The sequence below is a fragment of the Halichoerus grypus genome, chromosome 10 (genome assembly GCF_964656455.1).
Source record: "Halichoerus grypus chromosome 10, mHalGry1.hap1.1, whole genome shotgun sequence".
Taxonomy (NCBI): Eukaryota; Metazoa; Chordata; class Mammalia; order Carnivora; family Phocidae; genus Halichoerus; species Halichoerus grypus.
Genome location: NC_135721.1, coordinates 130,989,922 through 131,013,186, shown reverse-complemented (window position 1 = coordinate 131,013,186; position 23,265 = coordinate 130,989,922). Strand labels below are relative to the sequence as shown.

Genomic DNA, 23,265 nt, shown 5'->3' with positions numbered 1-23,265 from the left:
TCCGTGGTTAAGCCAGATTTCCTGCATACGGAGAACACAATAGGTTCCTAACATCATCGTAGAACTCTGAGATTCTGAGCTTTGAGGTGCAAATGGGAATTTAAACTTGCCATATGAGACTTTTGGAGGCCCTCCTAATTTTACTCATCCACTGGGAAGGCCACTATACATCCTTTCACCCAATCATCGTGAGATGCTCTCTTTTGAAATATCCACTTCATCTTACATCTCCAGCTAGTAGGGAAGAGCTTTTCTGATGATAACTTCTTTTCTACTAGGTTATGAAAATCAGAGTCCCAGAGAACTCAGGAGGTTTCCTGAAGTAGCCATCTCAGTAGCCTTAAATGAAGGATGGTGGTCAGACATTTTCACTTTGGATTCCACTTCTGAGGGAACCGCTGACTCGAGCTCCTCGGTGTCGATGCACCCATCCAGCTTTCCTGCTGGCTGGGCAGAAACGTAATTTCTGGAATAAGAAGTTTGGGCTTTTTGTCTTTTTTCTTAATACCTTAAGGTAAAAAATTGCGACGTATCTACCCCTGACTTTTAAGAGAACATAAGGACTCATTCATTAACAACAACAGAAGAATAGGGGCACCTGAGTGGCTCAGTTGGTTAAGTGTCTGCCCTCAGCTCAAGTCATGGTCCCAGGGTCCTGGGATCGAGCCCCTCGTCAGGCTCCCTGCTCAATGGGGAGTCTGCTTCTCCCTCTACCCCTTCCCCCTGCTCATGCTCTCTCTCTCTCAAATCAATCAATAAATAAAATCTTAAAAAACAGTAACAGAAGAATAGAAAGAAAGGAAAAGGAGAAAGGGAAAAAAAGTGCCATCGTGGGAGCATTTGCACCCATGGGGACACCCTTATTTTTTAGGGACAAGAAACTTCTTTTTGGTCAATAATGCAGAGCAACTTTGGAGTTAGACAGACTTGGGTTTGAATCGGCCACTTTCTAACTTGGACAAAATACTTACCCTGAGTTTCATTTACTTTTCCTATAAAGTAGGATAATAATATGCATGCTTCTCAAACATTAATGTGCATATAAATCACCCGAAGGTGTTGGTAAAATACAGATTCTGGGGGGGGAATCTGTGAGTATTCATGTAAACACACGAGATCCCAAATTATTCTCTCCAAGTTGCAATAGGATCAGACCCTGATCGGCTTTCTCCTGGTTGCTGTAAACATCGTCATTTGATGTTGTGCAAGAACCAGACTATGGGAGGTTTGCCTAGCTGTTCTCTAGCAGCGGAAGATCAGGTCACAGGGTCTAGATTGTGAGGCCTATTTGACATTTGCTACTAAACTTTGTTTTTCCTAAGGACAAAGAATTCTTCTAGTGTTTTCTTATTTCAGAACAGTTCCCTTGGCCCACTTCATGAAACTGATAAACAATCAGATATCCAGTCCCATTCATCCTGGAGCTGACTGGGACTACACAGGTACTTTCCACGGTTCCCTTTAGGTGCTTGTCCCTTATGGAAGTATGCACTCGTGCTTCATATTAAAGCTCTGGGAACACACAATCAGAGTGCAAAATGCTTCATGCAAATCAACAGCCATAAGATCTGTCAAGGCAGGCTCTTGACACACAGGAGCGAAGGAAAATGTATTTTGCATCCAAAATAATGAGCAATAATAATTCTATAATGGAATTTCTCCGATTTTCACCCTGATGGAATTAGCCAAGTTATATCATGCAAGAAAGTGTAGAGTAGGTATGTCTGTGATGATGTAATGATGACATCATTATAAAACGTCCGTTATGAAACATATATAGTACCAATGGAATTTTTCAAAATCGATGGATTGCTTCATTAGGCAGCTTAACTTGACTCTAGATCCAATAGTTATACCTGTATCTTCCAAAACTATTATTGATAATAATAGCTAATACTCTTTCCCATGTAACAAATACTGTTTATAACATTAACTCATTTAACCAATTATTTCCACTTTCATGTGGAGATGTGTTATTAAAGAGTGCACGTCTTCTTTGTACAGATTTCTATTTTCTCAGACATTTCAAAAAAAGGAAAAAATGAAATAAAATATTCCTTTATATCGATCAACTCAAAAAGTACAGCTATAGCAAATAAGACATTTAATCTCTGTTATCTTGCAGGATATTATTTAACAAATATTTATTGAGCACCTAACCCGATCAAAGCATAGGTATAGGTACTAAGAACATAGCACAGAGTAAGACAAACCATCTTCCTGCCTTCAGGGAGCTGACATCCTAAAGCAAGCTAGAATTCAAGTTATAGGATTGTGACTATATAATACTATTATAATTATAATTTATAATAGTATAGAAGAATCACTATTATTTCCATGTTATAGATGAGGACAAGGTGAACTAAATCGGCCATATATGGTAGGGTAGATTCAAACTCAAGTCTGGCTTAAACTCTCTAAGAAACACGTTTTTCTCCTATAAAAAGGAAAATAATACTTATTTTACAGTATGACTGTGTTGGAAGAGATAGTAAAATATCTGGCACACACACAGGAGCTCCTCAATAAATTATAATTTGTAGTAAGAGGAAAATGATTCATAAACTTGAGTGTGCACCCTGTGTTTTTCATCTCCTTCAAAATGGAACAGCTCTTTTAAAGAGAAAACTTCTCAAAAGTTCTCCCCATGTAACTCTGTTTGGGGGATTTAAGATACATTTTTCCATTATATAACTTTAACTTACCAACAGGACCGAATTCTACTCAGAAATCATTAGCATGTATGGGGCCCAACAATGTTTGTGAAGATAGCGTTTAATTGTGTTCTACCCATTTAAAGCATCCATCTTAGCCTTCCTGAGATATAGGCATAGTAACCCCCAATTTTATGAATGAGGAAACCGGGTTTACAGAGGTTAAATAACCTGCCCTAGGCCACACAGCTTGTGAGTGGTGGATTCATGGCTTCAACCCAATACGTGGAGACCAAAACTATTATTTATACAGAATTGCTTTCTATATGACACACAAATAAAGCCTTCCAGGATTTACCAACAACTTCTCCCTCGGAACACAGAGAATGCATTGATACTGATCTTTCTCTTTTTGCTGAAGAATGAGGAAATAATCAATACTCAATGGTCTATTATTTGCTTTTTGGGTGCTGGCCAAGGTAAACACCACTATGTCCTATGCTCCAGGAGAGACAAAACCAAGGAGACAACATCTGTAATTTCAAGGAGGTTTTTGTCCACTTAGGTGGACAAACATTTGTTTCTGGGACAAATGTAATAGAGATTATGACCTTAATTTTTTGAGAGCCCAATTCCTATACTTAATAACTTTAACGATAAACATTTTAGAGCTTTAGTATATGCCAGGAACTTCCAATGCTTTGTCATCCTCAGAAAAACACCACTAGGTGGGTGCTCCCCTTATCACCACTTTGAGCTGAGATACCTGAAGCTTAAAGAGATGAGTAAATCGCCCTTGCTTTATCTGCCTACTAAGCAGCTGAGCTGGGATTTGAACTCAGCAGCATTTCTTTGCTAATATTCCTTTGGCTTTAGTCAATTATACAGTTTCCCAAATCAAAATTGCAATATTAAGGTGAACACAAGGTATAATAATTGAGACATTATAAATGTCTCTCTTGCATGCAGTTTGCAAAAACCTGGGCTGAGAACTTTATCTGCATTGTTCTCACAGCAAACTCCATGAGGTTGGCTATTATTATTATTATTATTATTATTATTATTATTATTATTGCTGTTTCCATGAAGCTTGGGCTTTGCTCAGGTTGTGAGGTTGGGGTTCTAACACCAACCATGCTACAGACGCGGAAGGTAAGTCCTCTGCGGATCCACAACCTGAAAGCAGCTCTAGGACCTACACCAAATTTAGTCAAAGCTTTGAAGCACAAAACTATATTACCATTTAATATATTTGAAAGAATTTTGTGTTTTTCAGTGGCGAAACCAGCTATTGTCCTTCCAAGGACTTTTCCACTATTCCCTCATCACATATGCTCACACGCATGCACACGCACGGGTGCACACGTGCACACATACACACACATAACCACACTTTGTCATCTGCGGTGGCTTGGTGTGAGGGCTGGAGTATAATTATCCAGTCAGGACTTGGTAAGATTTCCCAGAACCAAACAGAGGGCCTGGGCCTGTCTCAGTAATGATGGTGGGCATTTATGAGATGCTTCAACATCTCTCATTAGTAATTCCCAGCAGGAACCCCGGGCAGGATGACTCACAGAGGCTAAGTAATGAGCTAGGGATGAGGCCCAGTTAGGAAGAGTGTTTCTGGGATGGGCTCAAAGTAGTCACGTTGAATTTAGCTGCACCTTGTCAAGGATGGATAAGTTTCCGAGAACTAATCTTCTTCCCTCTGCCATCCAGCATAAAAATTACTGGGGACTTTCTCCACTGGACATGAGAAACCAATTTTCCTGAAATAAGAATGTTCTCGCTGGCCGTTATGCCACTAACAACTGCCTACACTTCCAAGTGTTTACTTGGAGTTTATAAGGCAACACAGTGCTAAACTCATATGAAAATCTAGAAAATATAAAATCATTGCCCTTTCTTTTTGGGTGTACCTGCAGAGAGAGAAAGAAAAGAAAGCACAAGGAAGGGGGATAACTCAATATCTGACTTAACAGAAGAGTTATTTATTGACCATTCACTATGTGCCAAGCACCTGCCAGAAGCAAGGTACACAATGGTGGACTAAATGCATCTTGTATTTGGAGCTATTCTTTTTTTAACCACCATTAGCACATAAAGCAACGTCCTTTCACACAGCCCCACACAAACTGATCCCATATCCGCCCCTCTTTGTGATATTCCCACTTAAGGAACATTCCCAATATTCTGAGATGGTCTTGGTTTAACAAAAGGCGATGTAAAATGCATGATGTAGATGGATGTATATAATAAGGGCTAGAATCAGAAAAATCTGGGGTCTGAATCCCACGTGAGCCACACGTGACATTGGGCTTAACTCTCTAAGCTTCCGTCTTATTGATTCATTTATTTTTGTCATTGGGCTGAACTCAATGGGAAAACTTTTGTACAATGTCTAGCTTAAGTGCCCTATCATAACCTCTAGAAAGCTCTCATTTGTACATTATATAAGATGTATATATTACATATAGTATTTAATCTATAGTATGTGATATATAATATGTACTGTATAATGCATATATATAAAGATATCTATATAAGTAAATATAATGTATTATATCAATTACATTGTAAAAGTAGATATAATAATTAATATAATACATTATATTAATATAGTTATTTTTATTAACATTAGCAATCATCAACATCTCAGGACAAATCTGAAATGACAGAGTTCTAGCTCAATGTGGACTGCTAAAGGTTCTCAAGAAACAAACTAGAGGTTTGGAATAAACTCACTAGGGAAGTTACCAAAACCAGGGTCAAAAAAGGCCCGGTCACGTGACTGGGGAGCCGGAAGAGAAAACAACTCGGCCGGTCTTAGTTCCCGTGCCGGGTCAGAATGACAGACCACGAATTACTTTAACACAATCAAGAAAAATTTCCAACTTCTCTTCCTGAATTAGTAGAACAAGTTCTACTCTGGCCAGCCCCGATGACTCTAGAAATTGTGTGCGTGCGTGCGTGTGTGTGGCCCCGCGCTTGCCCAGGATGGACTTTGTAGGGGTGGGTGGGGCTGGTGGGGCCCGGCGGCTGGAAGCTGCACGTGCGCATCTTTGCACAAAAAGAGAGGGGGCCGGTGGACGTGGGAGAGGTAGCCCAGCCTCCACCGCAAGCCTCGCTTTCACCGCATCCCCTAACTACCCAAAGGGATAACAACAACTGTATCGAGTGCTGACTACCGACTAGGCTCTGCTGTTGGCGCTTTACCTACCGTAATCCATTAAATCTTCCTAACAACCAAGAAATGGAGCAGCCAGGGAGGCAACTACAAACCCAACTGTCTAGCCTGGCCCGAGTGAAGACCCGAAGGGGAAAGGCCCTCTTTGGATGCATTTCACTTGTCTCCAACACCCCACCTTGGGAGGCGCAGAAAGCCAACCTTCCTCCAAAAAGAGTTCGGTCCAGGCTGGCAAGCACTGGCTCCCGGGAGGCGCGCGGACTCCGGGGCCCCCGGCAGGCGCCGGCAGCCTTCCCGGGGCCGCACTCGGAGACCTCGCCCGCCCGGCTGCGCGATTGTGCAAGCGCGGGGCTGCGGCGGCGGCCGCCACTGCCGGCTCCTGCCCGCCGGGGCAGGGCGGGGAGGCGCGCTGGGCGCACACCCGGTGAACTCCGGGTGGAGTCCGCCGCGCTCCCGCCCGGGGAGCCGCGCACCCGCCACCAGAAGCCCGGGCGCCCTCGCTCACCTCGCTGACTCCATCCTATTTCCACCCCCAGCCCTGCCCGCCCCCCCCCGCCCCGGGTCCCGCGTCCCTCCGGGCCAGGCCAGCCAGGGCCCACTCCGCCCTACTCAGTGTGCTCATTGGCCACCCAGGGCCTGCCCTGTCTCCATAAATACATGGTCCCTGGGCATGGAGAGGGATAGGAGGAAACCGCAGCGCCTAGCAGCATCTCTCTACCCTCCTTGACACCTCCACTTCGCGGCTCCAGACCAGAAAGTCAGCCTCGCAGACCCACGGGCGGATCCATATTCCTTCCCTTCCTCTTCCAAGAGACACCCAACCCCCAGAGGCACCCCTCCAGCTCTTGGGGCCAGCGCTCGGCCGGCACCCGCGCCCTGAGGCCCCCGCACGGGGCAGCGCCGAGCATCCTTGCTCCAGGTCCTTTCTTCTCTCTGCTCCTCTGCCGCCCCCTCCATCGCACCTGCTGGCCCTCTTTGCCCCTCTCTCCCAGAATCGTCAACCCCCCAGATCCCGCCGGCGCCTCTCTAGCAAAGTCGCGTTTCCCGGTCCCCGCGCACTCCCACGAGCCCGGTGTCCCCCGCTGCCATGAGCTCCCCCATCAGCAAGAGCCGCTCCCTTGTCGCCTTCCTCCAGCAGCTGCGCCACCTGGGGCAGCCACCCAGACCGGTGACGTCTGCGGCGTGCGCACCCCCTCGGCCGCGGGAGGTGCCCCTCTGCCCGCTGATGGAACCGCGCGAGGCGCAGAACGCGGCCGCCCTGCCGGGCCCCACCAACTGGCCGCTGCTGGGCAGCCTGCTGGAGATTCTCTGGAAAGGGGGCCTCAAGAAACAGCACGACACGCTGGTAAATGCCTCGTCGCGCCCCAATTCCCTCTCCCCTCCCTGCCCCGCGTACGTTCCAAACCCTCGGCGAGGCGCGCGGCCCGGGCGCACAGGGCGCTCGAGTGTGGCGGCAGCTGCGGCCCCGGGAGGCGGGAGGCGGGAGGCGGGAGGAGCGCTCCCGGGACTGCGAGGGATGCGCGCTGACTTGGTCCGGCCCGCGGCAGGCGGAGTACCACAGGAAGTATGGCAAGATTTTCCGCATGAAGTTGGGTTCCTTCGACTCGGTGCACCTGGGCTCGCCGTGCCTGCTGGAAGCGCTGTACCGCACGGAGAGCGCGTACCCCCAGCGGCTGGAGATCAAGCCCTGGAAGGCCTATCGCGACTACCGCAAGGAGGGCTACGGGCTGCTGATCCTGTGAGTCCAGGAGGCAGGATGGGGGCCGGCGTCTGGGCTCGATGCGCTTGGAAATTGGGAGAGGGTTTTCAGCGGTGGTACCCTCCGTATGCTGGGGGAACACGAAAGGCTCTACCCGGCGTAGTCTCGAACTCTTGCCTAGATCAGAGTGGGCTGAGAAGAGGTGTGCACCCAACACCTGCCTTTTCTCCGGCGACTGGGCAGGGCTGTGCCTTTTTAAAGAAAGGCCCAAAGCGTTATCCAAATTGTGGTGTTCAGACTCTTGGGCGGGTCGAGGTTCGGAAGTCAGCGTGCCAGGCCAACGTATTATATACAAAATTATCCCTTACGATCGTCTGTATTCCCCTCTTGTGAGCTCACGCCAGAAATTAACTTCTTTTGCTTTTGACAGCTACCTTCCTGTCTGGAGGGGACCCATTCCCCTCCAGAAAGATCCAAGTCTAGTCGGAAAGGTGGGATGAGGAGGGACATCAAGGTCTCATTCTTTTAGATAGATAAATGCCATTATGTGATGAGATTCCTCTGCTTTTTCATTGTTAGCATTTAACAAGTTAGCACTTTTTTTTTTTTAACTTCCAAATTGTAACGCCTAATAGTTGTATTTTTCAGGATATAATCACTGGAATTAAAAGCCATAGTAATGTGTGGTGCATCACAGGCTGTGTGGTCTACTATGGGGTGAGGGAAGAAGGTGGATGATTAGAACAGGCTTTTACAGCTCCAGTGAAGCTCTGATTGTGTATTATTTGGAGGCAATGATAGAATTCTAGGGTTGCGGTGTTTTGTGAATGTGACTTTCAGCCCAAGTCAATGGATTAAGAGAAGAGAAAATTTTTCTCAAACAGATGTGGGTTGCCGGTGAAGGGGATGTTTGGGTGCCCACTCTTACTGCTGAGAATTGAGGCATCTGGCCTCCCAGGTCAGCCCCAGCAAGGGCACCTCAAAAGCCCTGAACCCCAATTACCTGGACTTCACCTTTCTGGCGTCATCTTTGGCTGGGAGGAAAGGTGGTTTCATTTGGTTGTCAAACCAGCCCCCAATATTCCAATGCTGACATTCTCTGGGAGGTTGGTGGCATGCTTCTCAGTGTTCATTTGATTATAGAGTTCACACAGTGGCAGAGCTGGGGGGCGTCTTTGCTTCTCCCTTCTTTTCCTTTCAGTTTGCTCTAAATACAATTCTGCTTCCCTCCCAGGGAAGGAGAGGACTGGCAGAGGGTCCGGAGTGCTTTTCAGAAAAAACTAATGAAACCAGTAGAAATTATGAAGCTGGACAACAAAATCAACGAGGTTTGCAGGCTGGGAGCCTGGGGAGGGAGAGATGTTTATGGAACTTCAAGTCATAGCTACAAAGTGCAGGCAATTTGATGGTTCAGGGGTCTTCCTTTTCTTCCCACTCCTTCTCCCCCAAGCCCTTATTCCTCCTTCCTTCACTCTCTTGTAAAGTAACATCTCAATAAGGGAGTGATTACAAGCAGAGACTTTGGTATTCCACAGCCTTGGCTTTGAACCTCAGCCCTCCACCCCCTAGGTCTGTAACCTGACTCTTCCCTTAACTTCCCTAAGCTTCACTTTCCCAATATATACATTGGGAAATACATGACAGTTCCCACCCCACAAATTTGCTGGGAGGATTAAATGAGATAATGCTTATAAAAGTCCTCGGTCATGCCATTTGAATAGGAGTCTTCAAGCCAGAGAAGGTGGAGAAAGGCATTCAGGAAGAGAGAATAGCTTGCTGAAAATAGAGAGGCATGAGATAGCACGGAGTGTTCAGAGAATAGTACATTCAGAGCAGCTGAGGCGAGGCTCTCTCTGAAACGATGCTGGACAGAGGGCAGCACTTAATGTTTTTGGACTATGATAAGGCATTTAGACATTATCCTTTAGTCAACAGAGGGCCAAAGAGGGAGGGATTTAAGCATACAGTGTTCTCTTTACTCCTGATCACTTAGGGTGTTTGTTTTGAACTGAACTTGGACCCAGATAGGATCATATAGGTGCAAGATTGCAAACCCAGAAGGTTTCAGGGGCCAGGTAATTCATATAAATGTGTAAGGAAGGCCCAGCAGGGATTTTAACAAACAGAACACTGCATGCCCTTTCTAGAAGGGACAGCTGCCCCAGCTCCAGCAAATGACTACCATGTGGAAATGCAGACCCACTGTCTCCAGATTTTGTCATTATTATTATTATTATTATTATTATTACTATTATTATTATTATTTGATAGGTAGGGAAAATTCCATATGTTTATGTGAAGTTTCTGGAGTTTTTTGATGGTAACAATTTCAAAGTCCTTTTTAATGCACTATGTGGACAAAATGTCCATTGGTTACACGGATGGGCTTTGTAGTCATACCTACCTTGTTCCAGGCCCCAGCATGGGCACTTTCCAGCTACGTGTCCAAGGGCGAGCACCCGAGCCCCACTGGAAGCCCGTTCTCTCCTCTGTTAGGCAGGAAATGGGAGTAATGATAGTACTTTCTACCTCACCGCGTTGTTGTGAGGATCAGCTAAGATAACACACTCCATAGTGCTTGGTACGATACAAGCCTTGTTAAATGTGAGGCGTTAGTCATCTAAAACCCTGATTTGGGCAGTTGGCGTCTAGAGACCTTATGTAACTTGTCCCACGTCACAGAGCTATTTAGTGAAGGAGCTGTGTCCCAAATTTGCAGGTTTTTCTGCTTCCAAGTTCAACATGCCTAACACAATACCAGCCAGTGAGGAGATGTTTGCTGGCCCAGATATGGAAGCGGCAGACCTCGTGGTGTTTGACAGGTTATGCCAACAGACACTTGGCTGATTGCTCCTTCATGGTTTAGTCCCCATTCTGATTAGAAGAAATGTTTTCCTTTTCTTAAATTTAGATCAAAAGCTGAAACCTAAGCTTTAGGGTGGTTTTGGGAAAAGCTGAGAAAATAACCCCTGGACGAGGTTGTTAGGGCAGAAGGTGAGCCCCCAGGGAGAATATATAATTAGTGTTGCTTCAGAATTAATAACATCATGGGCAGTGAATATACAAGGTAGCAAAACCTGAAGTTAGCTTACGGAGCCTTTAAACTTTTGTTTTCCTTCAATGACTGAAATATATCTTCTGTGGTTTCTTTCTTCTAAGGTCTTGGCTGATTTTATGGGTAGAATAGATGAGCTCTGTGATGAGAGGGGCCATATTGAAGACTTATACAGCGAACTGAACAAATGGTCATTTGAAAGTAAGTTGTCTTCACGGTCTTGTTCGTTTGATTTCCTAGTGGCTCTGTTAATAACTCTAATCATATACTGTCGGTGACAACAAAGAGCTGTTCATGCAGTCTTTTCATGCTTTCAGGCACTCAGGTTATGCTTTGCACTATGGGTTGTTTATGTAGTCATTCAACAAATGTTTATTGAACACCTGCTATGTGCCCAGGAGTATGCTTGGTACTAGGCACACAGCAGGGAACAAAACAAGCAATATCTGTGTTCCCATGGAGCTTAGAGTCTAGTAGGGTTGACGATCAACAAGTAAACACACTTTAAAATATATATTTTGACAAGGGGTAAGGGATTCAAGAAAGAACCTAAGCTCCTAGATGAGGCAAGTCTGTTTTGGGAAGGAGACAGTTGAGGTGAGACCTAAAGGAATAAGCCACAGGGCATCTGTGGGGAAGATCGTTCCAGAATGTGGAGACAGGGAGGGCAAATACACCGAGGTGGAAGTATGAGTGATGTCTCGGACCATAGGGGTGGATGATAGGGGAAGGGAAAGAGGGGCTGAGGAAGACCAAGCCAGGGGCTGTAGGTTCTGACCAGAACTTGAGCTTTTAGTTTGAGTCAGGTGGGGAGCCATGGAGGGCACCAAACAGAAGAGGGGATGATCCCTTTCTTTGAGGAACACTCTAGGAACAAAAAGCAGAGCTCCGCCTGGACCGGGACACTGCCCAGTGGGGATACAGGCAAGGAAGCTGCTTCCATAGAATGGGTAGGCACCTGACTGAGGAGGTTCGAGGCTGTGGGAGAATCCGAGAGAGCTGCCTCAGCTGAGCTTGGTCAGGGGGTGGTTCACAGTGGTGGGGCCGTATCAGCTGAGGCCTGTTAGATGAGTAGGAGTTCACCAGGTGAAGGTCAATGAAGGAGCAGAGAAGATCCTGTTGAAGGAACAGGAAGATGTTCAGAATGACCAGAGCATGACCAACATGGTGAGGGCAGAGGATGGGAGGAAGGCAGTGGCCAACCCATGTAAACTAGGGATGGGAATTTGGTTTTGAGCTTGGGAGTACCCGGGAGTGATACAGAGTGCTTTTAACCGGAAGGAGCCTTGGACCGATTTGCTGGAAGGATCACTCTGGCTGCTCATGCAAGGGATTGGAGAGGGCACTCCAGGATGGAGGCTTTTGTCGTGACCTGTCTCCCCCAACTGCTGAGCCTCACTTTAAAGATAGAGACCATTTGACTATCTTAGCACATTAGAAAGCTCCATGCAAAGAAGAAACCCACAGAAGGTGTTAAGGGAAAGGGGAGTAGAATAAAGTGAGGGAATGATTACAGAGGAGAAACAAGTGTATGTTTTGGAAACTGCCCACTGGAAATACCCAAATGAAGGAGTACTGAATGCATGTCTTTGCAAGTCAAAGAAGATTGGACTGTGGTGGCTTAAAAATTATTATTGTTCCAGTGTTATGAGAAGTCTCGAGGAGAGCAGTCTGCAGCTAGCACTCAGCGATGTCACTGGGGGCTCTCCATCTTTTTGCTCATCCATCCTTAGCTGGTTGGCTTGTTGCAAAATGGCCACCGCCCCTCCTGGTCTCACCTCTGCACTCTAGGCAAAAACAAGAAGGAAAGAGGGAGGAGCTAGGACAGCTGTACTTGCCCCTTTTATTAAGAAAGCAAAGGAGTATTTTCCTTAAGCCTCATTGGCCAGACCTGGGCCATGTGGCTTCTCAGGCTGCTGCAGGAAGCCTGGGGAATCAGGGAACAGGATTGTCACCAGAGTCTTAGATCAATCCAGATTCATTGCCCGAGGACTGATACATTGACACTCTAAATAAAATTGGGGATCTCTTAGGGAAGAAATGGGAGAGAATGAGTATCGGGTAGGCCATTTACAGTGTCTGTTACACATGGTGTCAATGATAAACTCTGACAAAAGCAAGGCATTGCAGGAGACATTCAATCCTGTATAAAAATGGCTGTATTTTCACCACGGCATTTCTGACCCGGAGGTTCTGCAGCGGATGGGTCAGTGGATGTGGAGACAATTTCTAGAAAGTGAGAAGAGTATCATGCCCCTTTCTCTCAGATTTTTTGCCTTTCTTCTGTTCTTGGAAAAGACCTTGCTCTTACAAAAGATAGAATCAACCCTTTAATAGCCCGCTACTCCCAGACTACGGTGCCGCTGTGATTGTGTAACTCTTGATTATTTTAAATGACAGGCATCTGCCTTGTGCTCTATGAGAAGAGATTTGGACTCCTTCAGAAGAATGCCGGGGATGAAGCTTTGAACTTCATCATGGCCATCAAAACAGTAAGCATCCCCTTGAAGATAGCAATTTTCCCAATTTTCAGAACTTAACAAAGGTGCATCCCATTTCCCCAGGAGGGGCACACACACCTATTTTATTACACTAGTTAAGTGTTACTTTCAATGTGTCGCGTGTTTTCATGTACGTATGTGCATGTATGCTCGTAAACCAGGAATCACACTACATCATCGTTTAGGCAAGTTTAAATAGGTGTTTCAATTAAAGATCAGTCAATTAAAATACTATTTGAAAAAGAGTCTGAAAATTTTCCGATGTCATATTTTTGAATCGTGTCGATCACACATGGATGTGATAGATGCCATGAAACTGGTGTAGAAAATGGCGAACGTTGGGAAATTAATGGAAATGGAAGTCTATGAAAGTGATGGCTTTCCTTCTTTCTTCTTCTTTTTAAATATGGAGGTCCTAAGATCACATATTTTATTAAACACATCCAGTGGGAAATCATCCCAAAGATCATTTTCATTGTGCCACCGGGGTGGGGGAGGGCTCCGCGTCCAGCACTGGGGGGAGAGTTCCTGCCTTTGTGGAAGCAGAGGGTGCGGGTCATGTAGAATGCTCCTCTCCCATGTGAAGGCTCCTCTCCAGTTGTCTTTGAGAGAGGTAGAAACCGGAATGAAAAGGCGTTGTGTTCCTCACAGATGATGAGCACGTTTGGGAGGATGATGGTAACCCCGGTCGAGCTGCACAAGAGCCTCAATACCAAGGTGTGGCAGGCCCACACACTGGCCTGGGACACCATTTTCAAATCAGGTAATGCGGCCACACACCCCCGTAGCCCTTTCTCTGGCGCTGCTGCCAGAAGTCTGGAATGATCTTCTTGACCTGACAACCTTGATCCTTTGATGGAGTTGTGCCTCCTGATTGTTTTGGCTTTGTAAACACAAGTTTAGAATCGCCCTGGCATAGGCAAATTCTAAGGAAAAGACAGCTTTGCGTAGTCTTTGGGAGCTGGGAGAGGTTAAAAGCAAGAGCTTTGGAGTCAGAGATACCTGGGTTCAAATCCCAGCTCTGTCAATGGTGTAGCACGTTGACCAAATGTGCTATAACTCTTTCGTCCTCAGTAGTCTTGTGTCTAAAATGGGCTAATAACAACAATAATAATACTTACCTCGATGCAGCTGTTTCTAGGTCTAATATAGATAATGTAAAAACCTGGCTAATCTCAATACCCAATGGATCAGAGCTATTTCTGCTACATTATCAGGGGAATACTGGTGCTGTGAGTATTGTTCTATGAGTTACCAATAGGTACTAGTAGGAGGATCCATATCATATCATACCATGTCATATCTTTTATACACACACATAAACATGTACTCAGTTAATTCTCACCAAAAACCCTATAAAGTAGGTCCTTCTATTAGCCCTGAGTGACGGAACTGAGGCACAAAAAAGTAAGTTTGTCAGGATCACATGCTAGATGATGGCAAAGGCAGGGTTTGAAGCCAGACAGGACTCCCAAAGGTCTAGCTCTAACTGCTGTACCACTTATGGTCCTCATTATTACTGTCAACCTCACTGTTATTATTATTCTGGTGGTGGCTTGCCTAGTGGATTGAAATGAGGAGACACGTGTCTAGAATGTGTCCAGAAATTTCTGCTACCTTTGCCAGCATGCAGGAAGCACTGCACTTGAGTGTGTGTGTGTGCACGTGTGTTTATGTTTGATAACGTTGGGGGAGGTTCTCTCCTCCCCTACCACCCAGATCTGGGAGCCAAGTCCCACACTGCCCGTATTCGTGACCAAACCAGCCAGACACCTGGCTCTGGGTGCGAGTTCTGATTCTGAAGGTGGACCCAAATCCCATCTATGTCCCGTGACGATCTCTTCCAAACTCTGAGCTCTTACTACTCGAAATGTGACCTGCAGAGCAGAAACAGCGCCTGGGAGCCTGTAAGAAATGCAGATTCCCAGGCCCGCCCCAGACCCCCGATTCAGAATCTGCATTTTGGCAAGATGCCCGGGGGATTCTTTGGCAAGTTAAAATTTGAGGAGCCCTGCTCCTGTGGGCACCGATCAATCCTTGGTGACTTAACAACAAGGCAACGTTAACTCATTGAAGAAATGGTCAGTGTCCCCCCCCAAAAAAGGCCCTGAAGATGTCACGGGGAGGATTTTACCTGGGGTTCTCTTGCATTCTTTCACATCCTAATCGTCCCCTGACTTCCTTTCTCCAATAGTCAAGTCTTGTATCGACAACCGCTTAGAGAAACATTCTGAGCAGCCCAGCACGGATTTCCTCTGTGATATTTATCACCACAATCAGCTTTCCAAGAAAGAATTGTATGCGGCTGTCACAGAGCTCCAGCTGGCCGCTGTGGAAACGGTAAGGGGCCTGATGTCCGTTCGCTAAACGAATGGGCTGAAAAATCTTTTTCATGATGAATTTTAAATACTCATTCAGCTCACTCATTCCACAAGGATTAACTGAGCACTGGCTTAGCAAAAATGGTAAGTCTCCTACGAGACGCTGCGGGAGACCCAGGACACAGTCTCGGTCCTTAAACAGGTGATAGGAGGTGAATTCATGCGCTCCAGCAGGGGGACAATCAAGTGTCATATTAAAGACACAAGCTGCTATGGGAATTCAGAGGCAGTAAAATGCCACACCATAGAAAGATTTTTAAAAATTGAATATGTTCTAAAAGGTTGTGCACGTTACCCCGAAGTGCCTGACTGTGGTTGTTACTCTAAAAATATTGGCATGCTCTCTGCCAGTCCGATTATTTTTTTCAGATTAAAAGCATAAACATAGTGAGTCCGGAGAAAACTTGATTTCGACTTACATGAAACAACCTATCTGAAATACCAAAATTCCGTCCCCAGTGTGCTTGATACTCCTGGTAGGTACACAACCCAGCCAGACTCCAAACACAAATTCTCACAGGTGTTCAGGTGGGTTTGATCGTCTTCGATCCATTCTTTGCACCATCACTGGAGGGACATGTAGTAATATTCCTCATGGCCCAAAGGTTCACACACCTGTAATCTCTAAGAAGAATGTGTCCCAGTTCATTTCTTTCCCACGTTTCCCCTTTCTTTCGTGTTTCTCGTCCAAAGAAAAAGTAGGGTTTTCTACATCAGAGAGAACAGCAAAGTTATCATTTCTCCTCACGCTCCAGAAGGCTGTTAAAAGGAAGAATTCATTTCGCTCACTGTCATACTGAGTCACTTAGCCTAAGAGGCTCCCTAGAGTGATAAAAGTAAAACTTCACCCATTACCTTTTTTTTTCAGCTGGAATGTGAGTTCGTTGAGGGAGATGACTTGATTTTGTCCACTGCTGTATGCCTAGGATGTAGAATAGTACTTAGCATAAAGTAGGTGCTAAACGAATACTTGATGAATAAATGAAAGGATTCAGAAACTACTGAGTGCCTACTATGTGCTTGGCACTCTTCTAGGTGCTTGAGGGACCACCATGAGCCAGAGACCAAGGTCTTGGCCTTCATGGAACTTAACTGCGGGGAAGGAAGACCAACCAGAAACATGTAGACACACCAATAAATGGGATCTTTGCAATTAGTGGTAGAAGACATGGAGGAAACCATCTGAGTGATGCGATAGAAGGAGAATGGAGAGGGGGCAGGGTTCCCTCTCTTCCTGGGACTGAAATGATGAGAGAGAGCCAGCCAGGGGAAAGATGTGGTGGAAGAGCTCTCCAGGTAGAGAGAACAGCATGTGCAAGGGCCCTGGAGCAGAAAGAGGGTGGGAGCTGGAGACCTAGCCAATGTGATCAGGTTGACATTGGAGAAGTCAAGGGGCCATATTAACCAGAAGCCTTAGTAAGCCATTTGGATTTTATTACACCTGTGATGGAAAGCCCTTGGGGTATTATAAGCAAGGAAGTAGCCTGATCAAATTTATGTTTTGAAGGGAGGGCTCTGGCTGGTGGAGTGAAAGAAGGTTCTAGAAGAGGAAGAGCAAAAGCCGGGAGGCCAGCTGCGAGATGGATCTCCTCCACGGAGGTCAAGCTGGGATAGTTAGTGCCTGTGAGGTTTCCCAGGCCATTTTCAGCCCCTGCAGTTACCCTAAAAGGCCCAGGCTGTCTTACAAGTCTTTGGTGAAAGCTACAGTTATCTGCCTTTTGGAAACTCTATTTGGTACTTGTGGTAAGGGACCCGCTGATATGGTTAAATGTTTCTTTTTTAGTCCTGGCAATTCTGGAAGTCACTTCTGGAAAATCAGAGAAATTTGAAAGTGTATCTAATTTGGTGGCTACACCCTCTTCCTGTTTTGTAAATCGGACTCTTGTACTGATGCCGTCCCCTGTGTATTTGTAGCTGAGGCTGCCAGTCTTCTGACATGAAGAAGCCTGCCTTGGAGGCATCTTCTTCCCAAAATAGTAAATTCCATTGGCTCCGAATCGTCTCGCACTTTGCTCATCGATGTCAGTGGCACATGACACTTAGCAAAAGCGTCTTCGTGTCTGCAATGACCATTTTTACAGGAATATTTGGCTTACATTAACTTAAAAAAAAAAAAAAGGCCTAAAAACAAATACATATGACTACCAGTGGTGAATATTATGAAACTAAAAGCTACGCCGGCCGTTTCAGCCAATATTTTTTCTCTTCTGCTGAAAGGAAGTAAAGCATGCCGCTAAAAAGACCATGAGCCTTCGTCAGAAACTGTGGCTGGTTCCTTGAAATACTCAACGCAATGCTAGAATGTCTTATTTTGGTGTCGGCACCCTCCTGCAAGGGCTCTTTGCATGTGGCTGGAACCCAGGGTTCATAGATAACTTGTTAGGATGTGGCAAAACAAACAAACAACCCTCTTTTTTAAATTCCAGAAATACAGTTTCTTGTGCATTTACACTATAAAATTAAAAAAGAAAAAACTTATTAGCAATGCTGCCAGGATCTCTATCCCTCTTTCCCCACCCAAGTATTCTATCCATTTTCTATATTATACAATTTTTGATCAAACGCTTTTTTATTTTGAGATAATTATAGATTCACATGCAGTTCTAAGGAAAAATAGAGAAGAGTCCCTTGGATCCTTCCTGCAGCTTCCCCCAGTGGTAACATCTTGCAACAATAAAACCTTATCACAACCTGGAAATTAACACAGATACAATCCTAACCAGCTTGCTTTCCTTTCATCAGCTCTACATGGTTTCTTTGTGTTCAAACAATTCTTTTATCAAACTGAATTTTAAGTGTCCTAATGCAGCTGATTATTTCAAAGAGTCTACGTTGATTAAGCTATCCTTAACTGGCATTATTTTCTAAAATAAATCTGACTTTTCACATGCTGTATTTGTGTAACGCACAGCAAATAAGGACACGTGAAGAAGTCTCACCAATACATTTGCAGAGCAATGTGGTAGGCATCAGTTTTTGTTCAGCTCATGATGGTTTTAAGGCAATTTATTTGCAGAAACTCAGGTTTATGTCCATTTGCCTTTCAGACAGCAAACAGCTTAATGTGGGTTCTCTACAATTTATCCCGTAATCCCTATGTGCAACAAAAGCTTCTTAAGGAAATTCAGAGTGTATTGCCTGAGAATCAGATGCCACGGGCAGAGGATTTGAGGAATATGCCATATTTAAAAGCCTGTCTGAAAGAATCTATGAGGTGAGAACACATGCCTAAGCCAACATGAATATGCTGGGAAGCCATTCTCTTAAAGACACAATGAGGGGTCTCCATGCCCACAGACAGCACCCACAGTTGACTCAGAAACATTTATCAAACTGCAAAAAAAAAGAGCCTTAGGACCATATTCTTTTACTATTATTCATTTCCTAAATCATTTGGGCAAATTCTATTAAATCTCTGGAAAGTCAGTGTCCTCCCTTTCAATCGGTAATAATAATAGTCTAATGAATGCTGTAAGCACTAATTAAGATTAGGGGCATAATTGAAGGATATGAGAAGAAGTTCAGCAAGAAAACTATATTATTATTTGATAAGACAAAGAGACATCTTTGTTTTTGAGCCTCTGGTATAAAATGTTCTCTGAAAATTCTTTTTATACACTTTCTGGAAAACAAAATTCACAACATTCTAGCATTAGGAAAGAAACAGCTTTCACTTCAGGAGGGGCAGATAGGAGAAACCTAGAACAAAAGTCAAACTTAAGCGTGACACAGGAAACACACACATTTGAAGTCCAGAAAGAAACAGGAGAAAACCACTATTAACAGCTACTAAGCAGTTACTGGGAAGTTAACCAACACAATAAGGAAGAAAAACAGGAGATATAAATTTCAGGAAGAGAGAGACAGAACTTCTTGGGACGCCTGGGGAGCTCAGTCGGTTAGGTGTCCTACCCTTGATTTCAGCTCAGGTCATGATCTCCGGGTTGTGAGATCAAGCCCATATCGGCCTCAGCACTGGGTGTGGAGCCTGCTTAAGATTCTTTCTCTGCCCCTTCCCCAATAAATAAATAAATAAATTAAATTAAATTAAACTTTCTTTCTAAAAAAAAAAAAAGAGACAACTTCCTTATGAGAGTTGTGATCATGTTCCGTTTTTGAGTATGAACATATGCAGGAATTATTTATTTAACCAGTTTCTGTATTCCCATTGATATTTGATCTAGATATTGGTCTGTGCTCACCTTTACATCTTTAATTTTGTTTTTTCAGGCTTACCCCAAGTGTGCCATTTACAACTAGGACTCTTGACAAAGCAACGGTTCTGGGTGAATATGCTTTACCCAAAGGAGTAAGTAGGATTCGTGCAATCTGTACTTTATAGAGCTTTGAAAGATACGCCTTTCAAATATTCATCAGATCTCCATAAACACTTTCCCTGGGAGAGCATTCATTTTGGAAATATGTATATTTTAGTGTATAGCTAACATGTTGTGTCGTATGGTGTTAGGATTAATGGTTTGGGGGAAAAGAGACCTAGATTCAAGCATAGCCTTGAGTGAGTTACATAATCTTTGTGAGCCTCAGATTTCTCATCTGTAAAATGGGGATAATAATGGAACCCACCAGGGTGCCTGGGTGGCTCAGTTGGTTAAGCGACTGCCTTCTGCTCAGGTCATGATCCTGGAGTCCTGGGATCGAGTCCCGCATCGGTCTCCCCGCTCAGCAGGGAGTCTGCTTCTCCCTCTGACCCTCCCCCCTTCATGTGCTCTCTCTCATTCTCTCTCTTTCAAATAAATAAATAAAAAATCTTAAAAAATAAAAAAAATAATGGAACCCACCACATAGGGTTGCGTGAGAATGTGATGCTAAATTTTAAACTTCTTTACCTATTTATTACCTGGGATATTTCTAGTACTAAATACATGTTGGCAATCACCATATTATAAACTTGTGGGTTGTTTTTACATTTGTAAGGGGATCCCTTTTGTAAATTTTGCTGTTCAAATGTTTTCTTCTAGTTATTTTACACGTTTTGTGTTTCTGTGTGTTTTTAGACAGTGTTGATGTTAAATACCCAGGTGTTGGGATCCAGTGAAGAAAATTTTAAAGATTCAAGCCAGTTTAGGCCCGAACGATGGCTTCAGGAGAAGACAAAGATTAATCCTTTTGCACATCTTCCATTTGGCATTGGGAAAAGAATGTGCATCGGTCGCCGACTAGCCGAGCTCCAGCTCCGCTTGGCTCTCTGCTGGGTAGAACTCCGATTTTTGCAGTTGTGCTCTGTTGTATTCCACAAGGCAGGAAAAAAGGGGGTAATTCTGCCCTTTTTTTTGTGCATGTGTGTTTCAGATCGTCCGCAAATATGACATCGTGGCCACGGACAACGAGCCTGTGGAGATGCTGCACCTGGGTATCCTGGTGCCCAGCCGGGTGCCCCCCATCGCTTTCCGACAGCGGTAAGAGCCTCAGGTGAGCATCTGGCGTGCTGTGAATGACCAAAGTGTGAGCTGAGCTTAGAAGCCAGCCGGACTTGGGTTTGAATCGCTGCTTACCACTGAGTGGCTGGGTGACCTTGAGCAGTTTCTTAACCTTTCTGCCTCCATATTTTTTTCATTTGTAAAATGGGGACCAAAATCATATCTCTCTAGAAAGTTGATATGATACTAAATACTTAGCCTGGATCCTGGCATCCACTAAGTGCTCTGTAAAGGCAAGATGCCATTATGGGGCCAGAGTTCCTCTCCCGGCTTTGAATCGCTCCTCCTTCTGCCATTCAGGATAATCTTCCCATCTCAAGGTCCATAAACTTAATCACATCTGCAAAGTTCCTTTTGCCATGCATTCACAGGCTCTGGAGATTAGAGCATAGACGTTTTCTCAGGGCCATTATTCTGCCTACCAAGACTGTTCCAATAAAACTTTATCTATAAATACAGGTGGTCGGCCTTATTTGACCACAGGGCTTTGGCTTACTGGCCCCTGGAATGTAAGTGTATATATTTACTAGCCTGTGTTAAATATCGTTTACTTATACTTCTTTGATATCTAATTGGAATTTACTTTATCTTCCAGAAATTTTTTTGACCAGGACCAAGAGCAGCAATGTTTACCCTCCTGCAAGAATGGTGCTTATGGCTTCTTCATTACTGGAAAGCAAAGTTCAAACATCAGAGCGTGAAACGGCACATAAAGAACAGTTAGGCCCAGGTGTTTATACTCTTTCTTCAGTACAATTGTTCTAGAAGCTGCACTGTCTATATAGATGATGGTATTTAATAAGATTGTATCTGACTCAGGAAAGCAGATTGTTGGGTTACAAGGTGCTTTACAGGGTACACTTCAGGCTTACTTGAACCAATGTCAGCACCATCTTGGCTTACACAGAATTGCTCATAATACTGTTTTCTCTTGCATCTTCCATGATGTGCCAGGGAGGCCAGGCACTTGTCAGTTAGTCTGGTAAAGTCACTAAATGTTTCTGTTCCTTCCCTACCAAATTCACTGTTTGGTTCTTTACTTCTCAAAAGTGAGTTTACATTTCACAATGAAAAGTCCTACGGAACACAAGCTAAATTGTCTGGGGCTTGGGGTAATATTGACAATCCATTCATTGTAACTCTGTTTAATGTAGTATTTGGGAAAATACTTGTTTATGACATAAGCAAAGCTAAATGTTAAAGTTATCAGGTCTCTGTGGAACCGTATTTTTCCTGTTTTGAAATTGCAGCATTATTGGGAAATTAGAGAGTAAGTCTATTTTAAGTACTTTGATGAAGTCAGAATCTCTTATCTAAGAATGCCTTAATGATTCACTGTGGCATCATTTTGTCAAAGGATTCTGAAATTCTTTATTTAGCTAATGGATTTCCTCTCTGGCATTAAGAAGTAGATCAGCAGTTTTGAAATTGTGTATGTGTGTGTGTGTGTGTATGGTAATGACAATTTGCTTAAGTCATTTTCAAAATATATATGGTATTTGATTTAGGATCTATGGTTTAGGACAATGTTCTAAAGTCCAGTTACAGTTTAAAAATATTCAGTGACTTCCTACGCTTTGCTTTCCCTGCTATAGAATAGAACAGTAGTAAAGTGTGCATGCATTACTTAAAACTTTGTAAAAAAAAGTGTTTACATAAAGTTTATTTTTACATATGTTTACTACTATTTTTCCTAAAAACATACTTCCATTTCTGTATATTTGATAAAGATTTCCCTTTCTAGGTTATATTTTTAGAATATTTCAGGAGTATACATTTATATCATTCTATTTGAATGAATATGTACATATCACTAAAATAGGTGCATGCTCTCTCCCTACTATGAAATTAATTTTAGAATTATAAATCCACATGTTGTCAGATCTCATTTGTATAGCTTCTTAGAATTCTCTGAAAATAAAGGTTTTGAAATATTCAAGAACTATTTCCTCTTTGTTGCATTTGTTACATCAAAATTTAAAGTTTTAAACTTTGTCTTACTAGAAAATTTTTTCAGGTGGCCATTTTAAAAGCCCCATATCACGAAATCTACTCTGACTAAAAGCTGGACTTCCCTAACAGTTTTACAGAAAGATGATCATTTGAGTGGCAAAATAATTTTCCTTTTTTTTGCTGCTTCAATATTTTTTAAGTCCATTTAGTTCTGAAGCACCACCTCCCTCTAGATGAGCACAGAAACTTCCAGCTGATGTCCAGTCTGTTCTTTGTATGCTGGCCATTTTGGCCTTCTCAAAACCCAAACCCGACTGTCTTATCCTTGCTTCTGTGGGGTCCCACTGCTTTTATGTAAAGATCCAATTCCTTAAGCCAGATGGCAGTGTCCTGG

The 23,265-nt window shown here is 44.0% G+C and overlaps 1 protein-coding gene across 1 annotated transcript; it reads left to right on the top strand.

The window, feature by feature from the left end:
* Positions 1-6,931: 6,931 nt before the first annotated feature.
* On the top strand, positions 6,932-22,836 carry CYP24A1 (cytochrome P450 family 24 subfamily A member 1). Its single transcript, XM_036070847.2, has 12 exons — positions 6,932-7,189; positions 7,392-7,582; positions 8,778-8,871; positions 10,703-10,799; positions 12,999-13,090; positions 13,751-13,862; positions 15,294-15,439; positions 18,528-18,694; positions 19,711-19,789; positions 20,496-20,693; positions 20,791-20,910; positions 21,514-22,836. The coding sequence occupies exons 1-11, from the start codon at positions 6,932-6,934 to the stop codon at positions 20,899-20,901; spliced, it is 1,545 nt and encodes a 514-aa protein (XP_035926740.1). The 3' UTR covers positions 20,902-20,910; positions 21,514-22,836.
* Positions 22,837-23,265: the final 429 nt, after the last annotated feature.

Excerpts from the sequence above, each read along its gene's own strand:
- CYP24A1 (XM_036070847.2), top strand. The coding sequence starts at position 6,932 with ATGAGCTCCCCCATCAGCAAGAGCCGCTCCCTTGTCGCCTTCCTCCAG. Across the intron at positions 7,190-7,391 it reads AGAAACAGCACGACACGCTG|GCGGAGTACCACAGGAAGTA; the intron begins GTAAATGCCTCG and ends GGCCCGCGGCAG. Across the intron at positions 15,440-18,527 it reads AGCTGGCCGCTGTGGAAACG|ACAGCAAACAGCTTAATGTG; the intron begins GTAAGGGGCCTG and ends TTTGCCTTTCAG.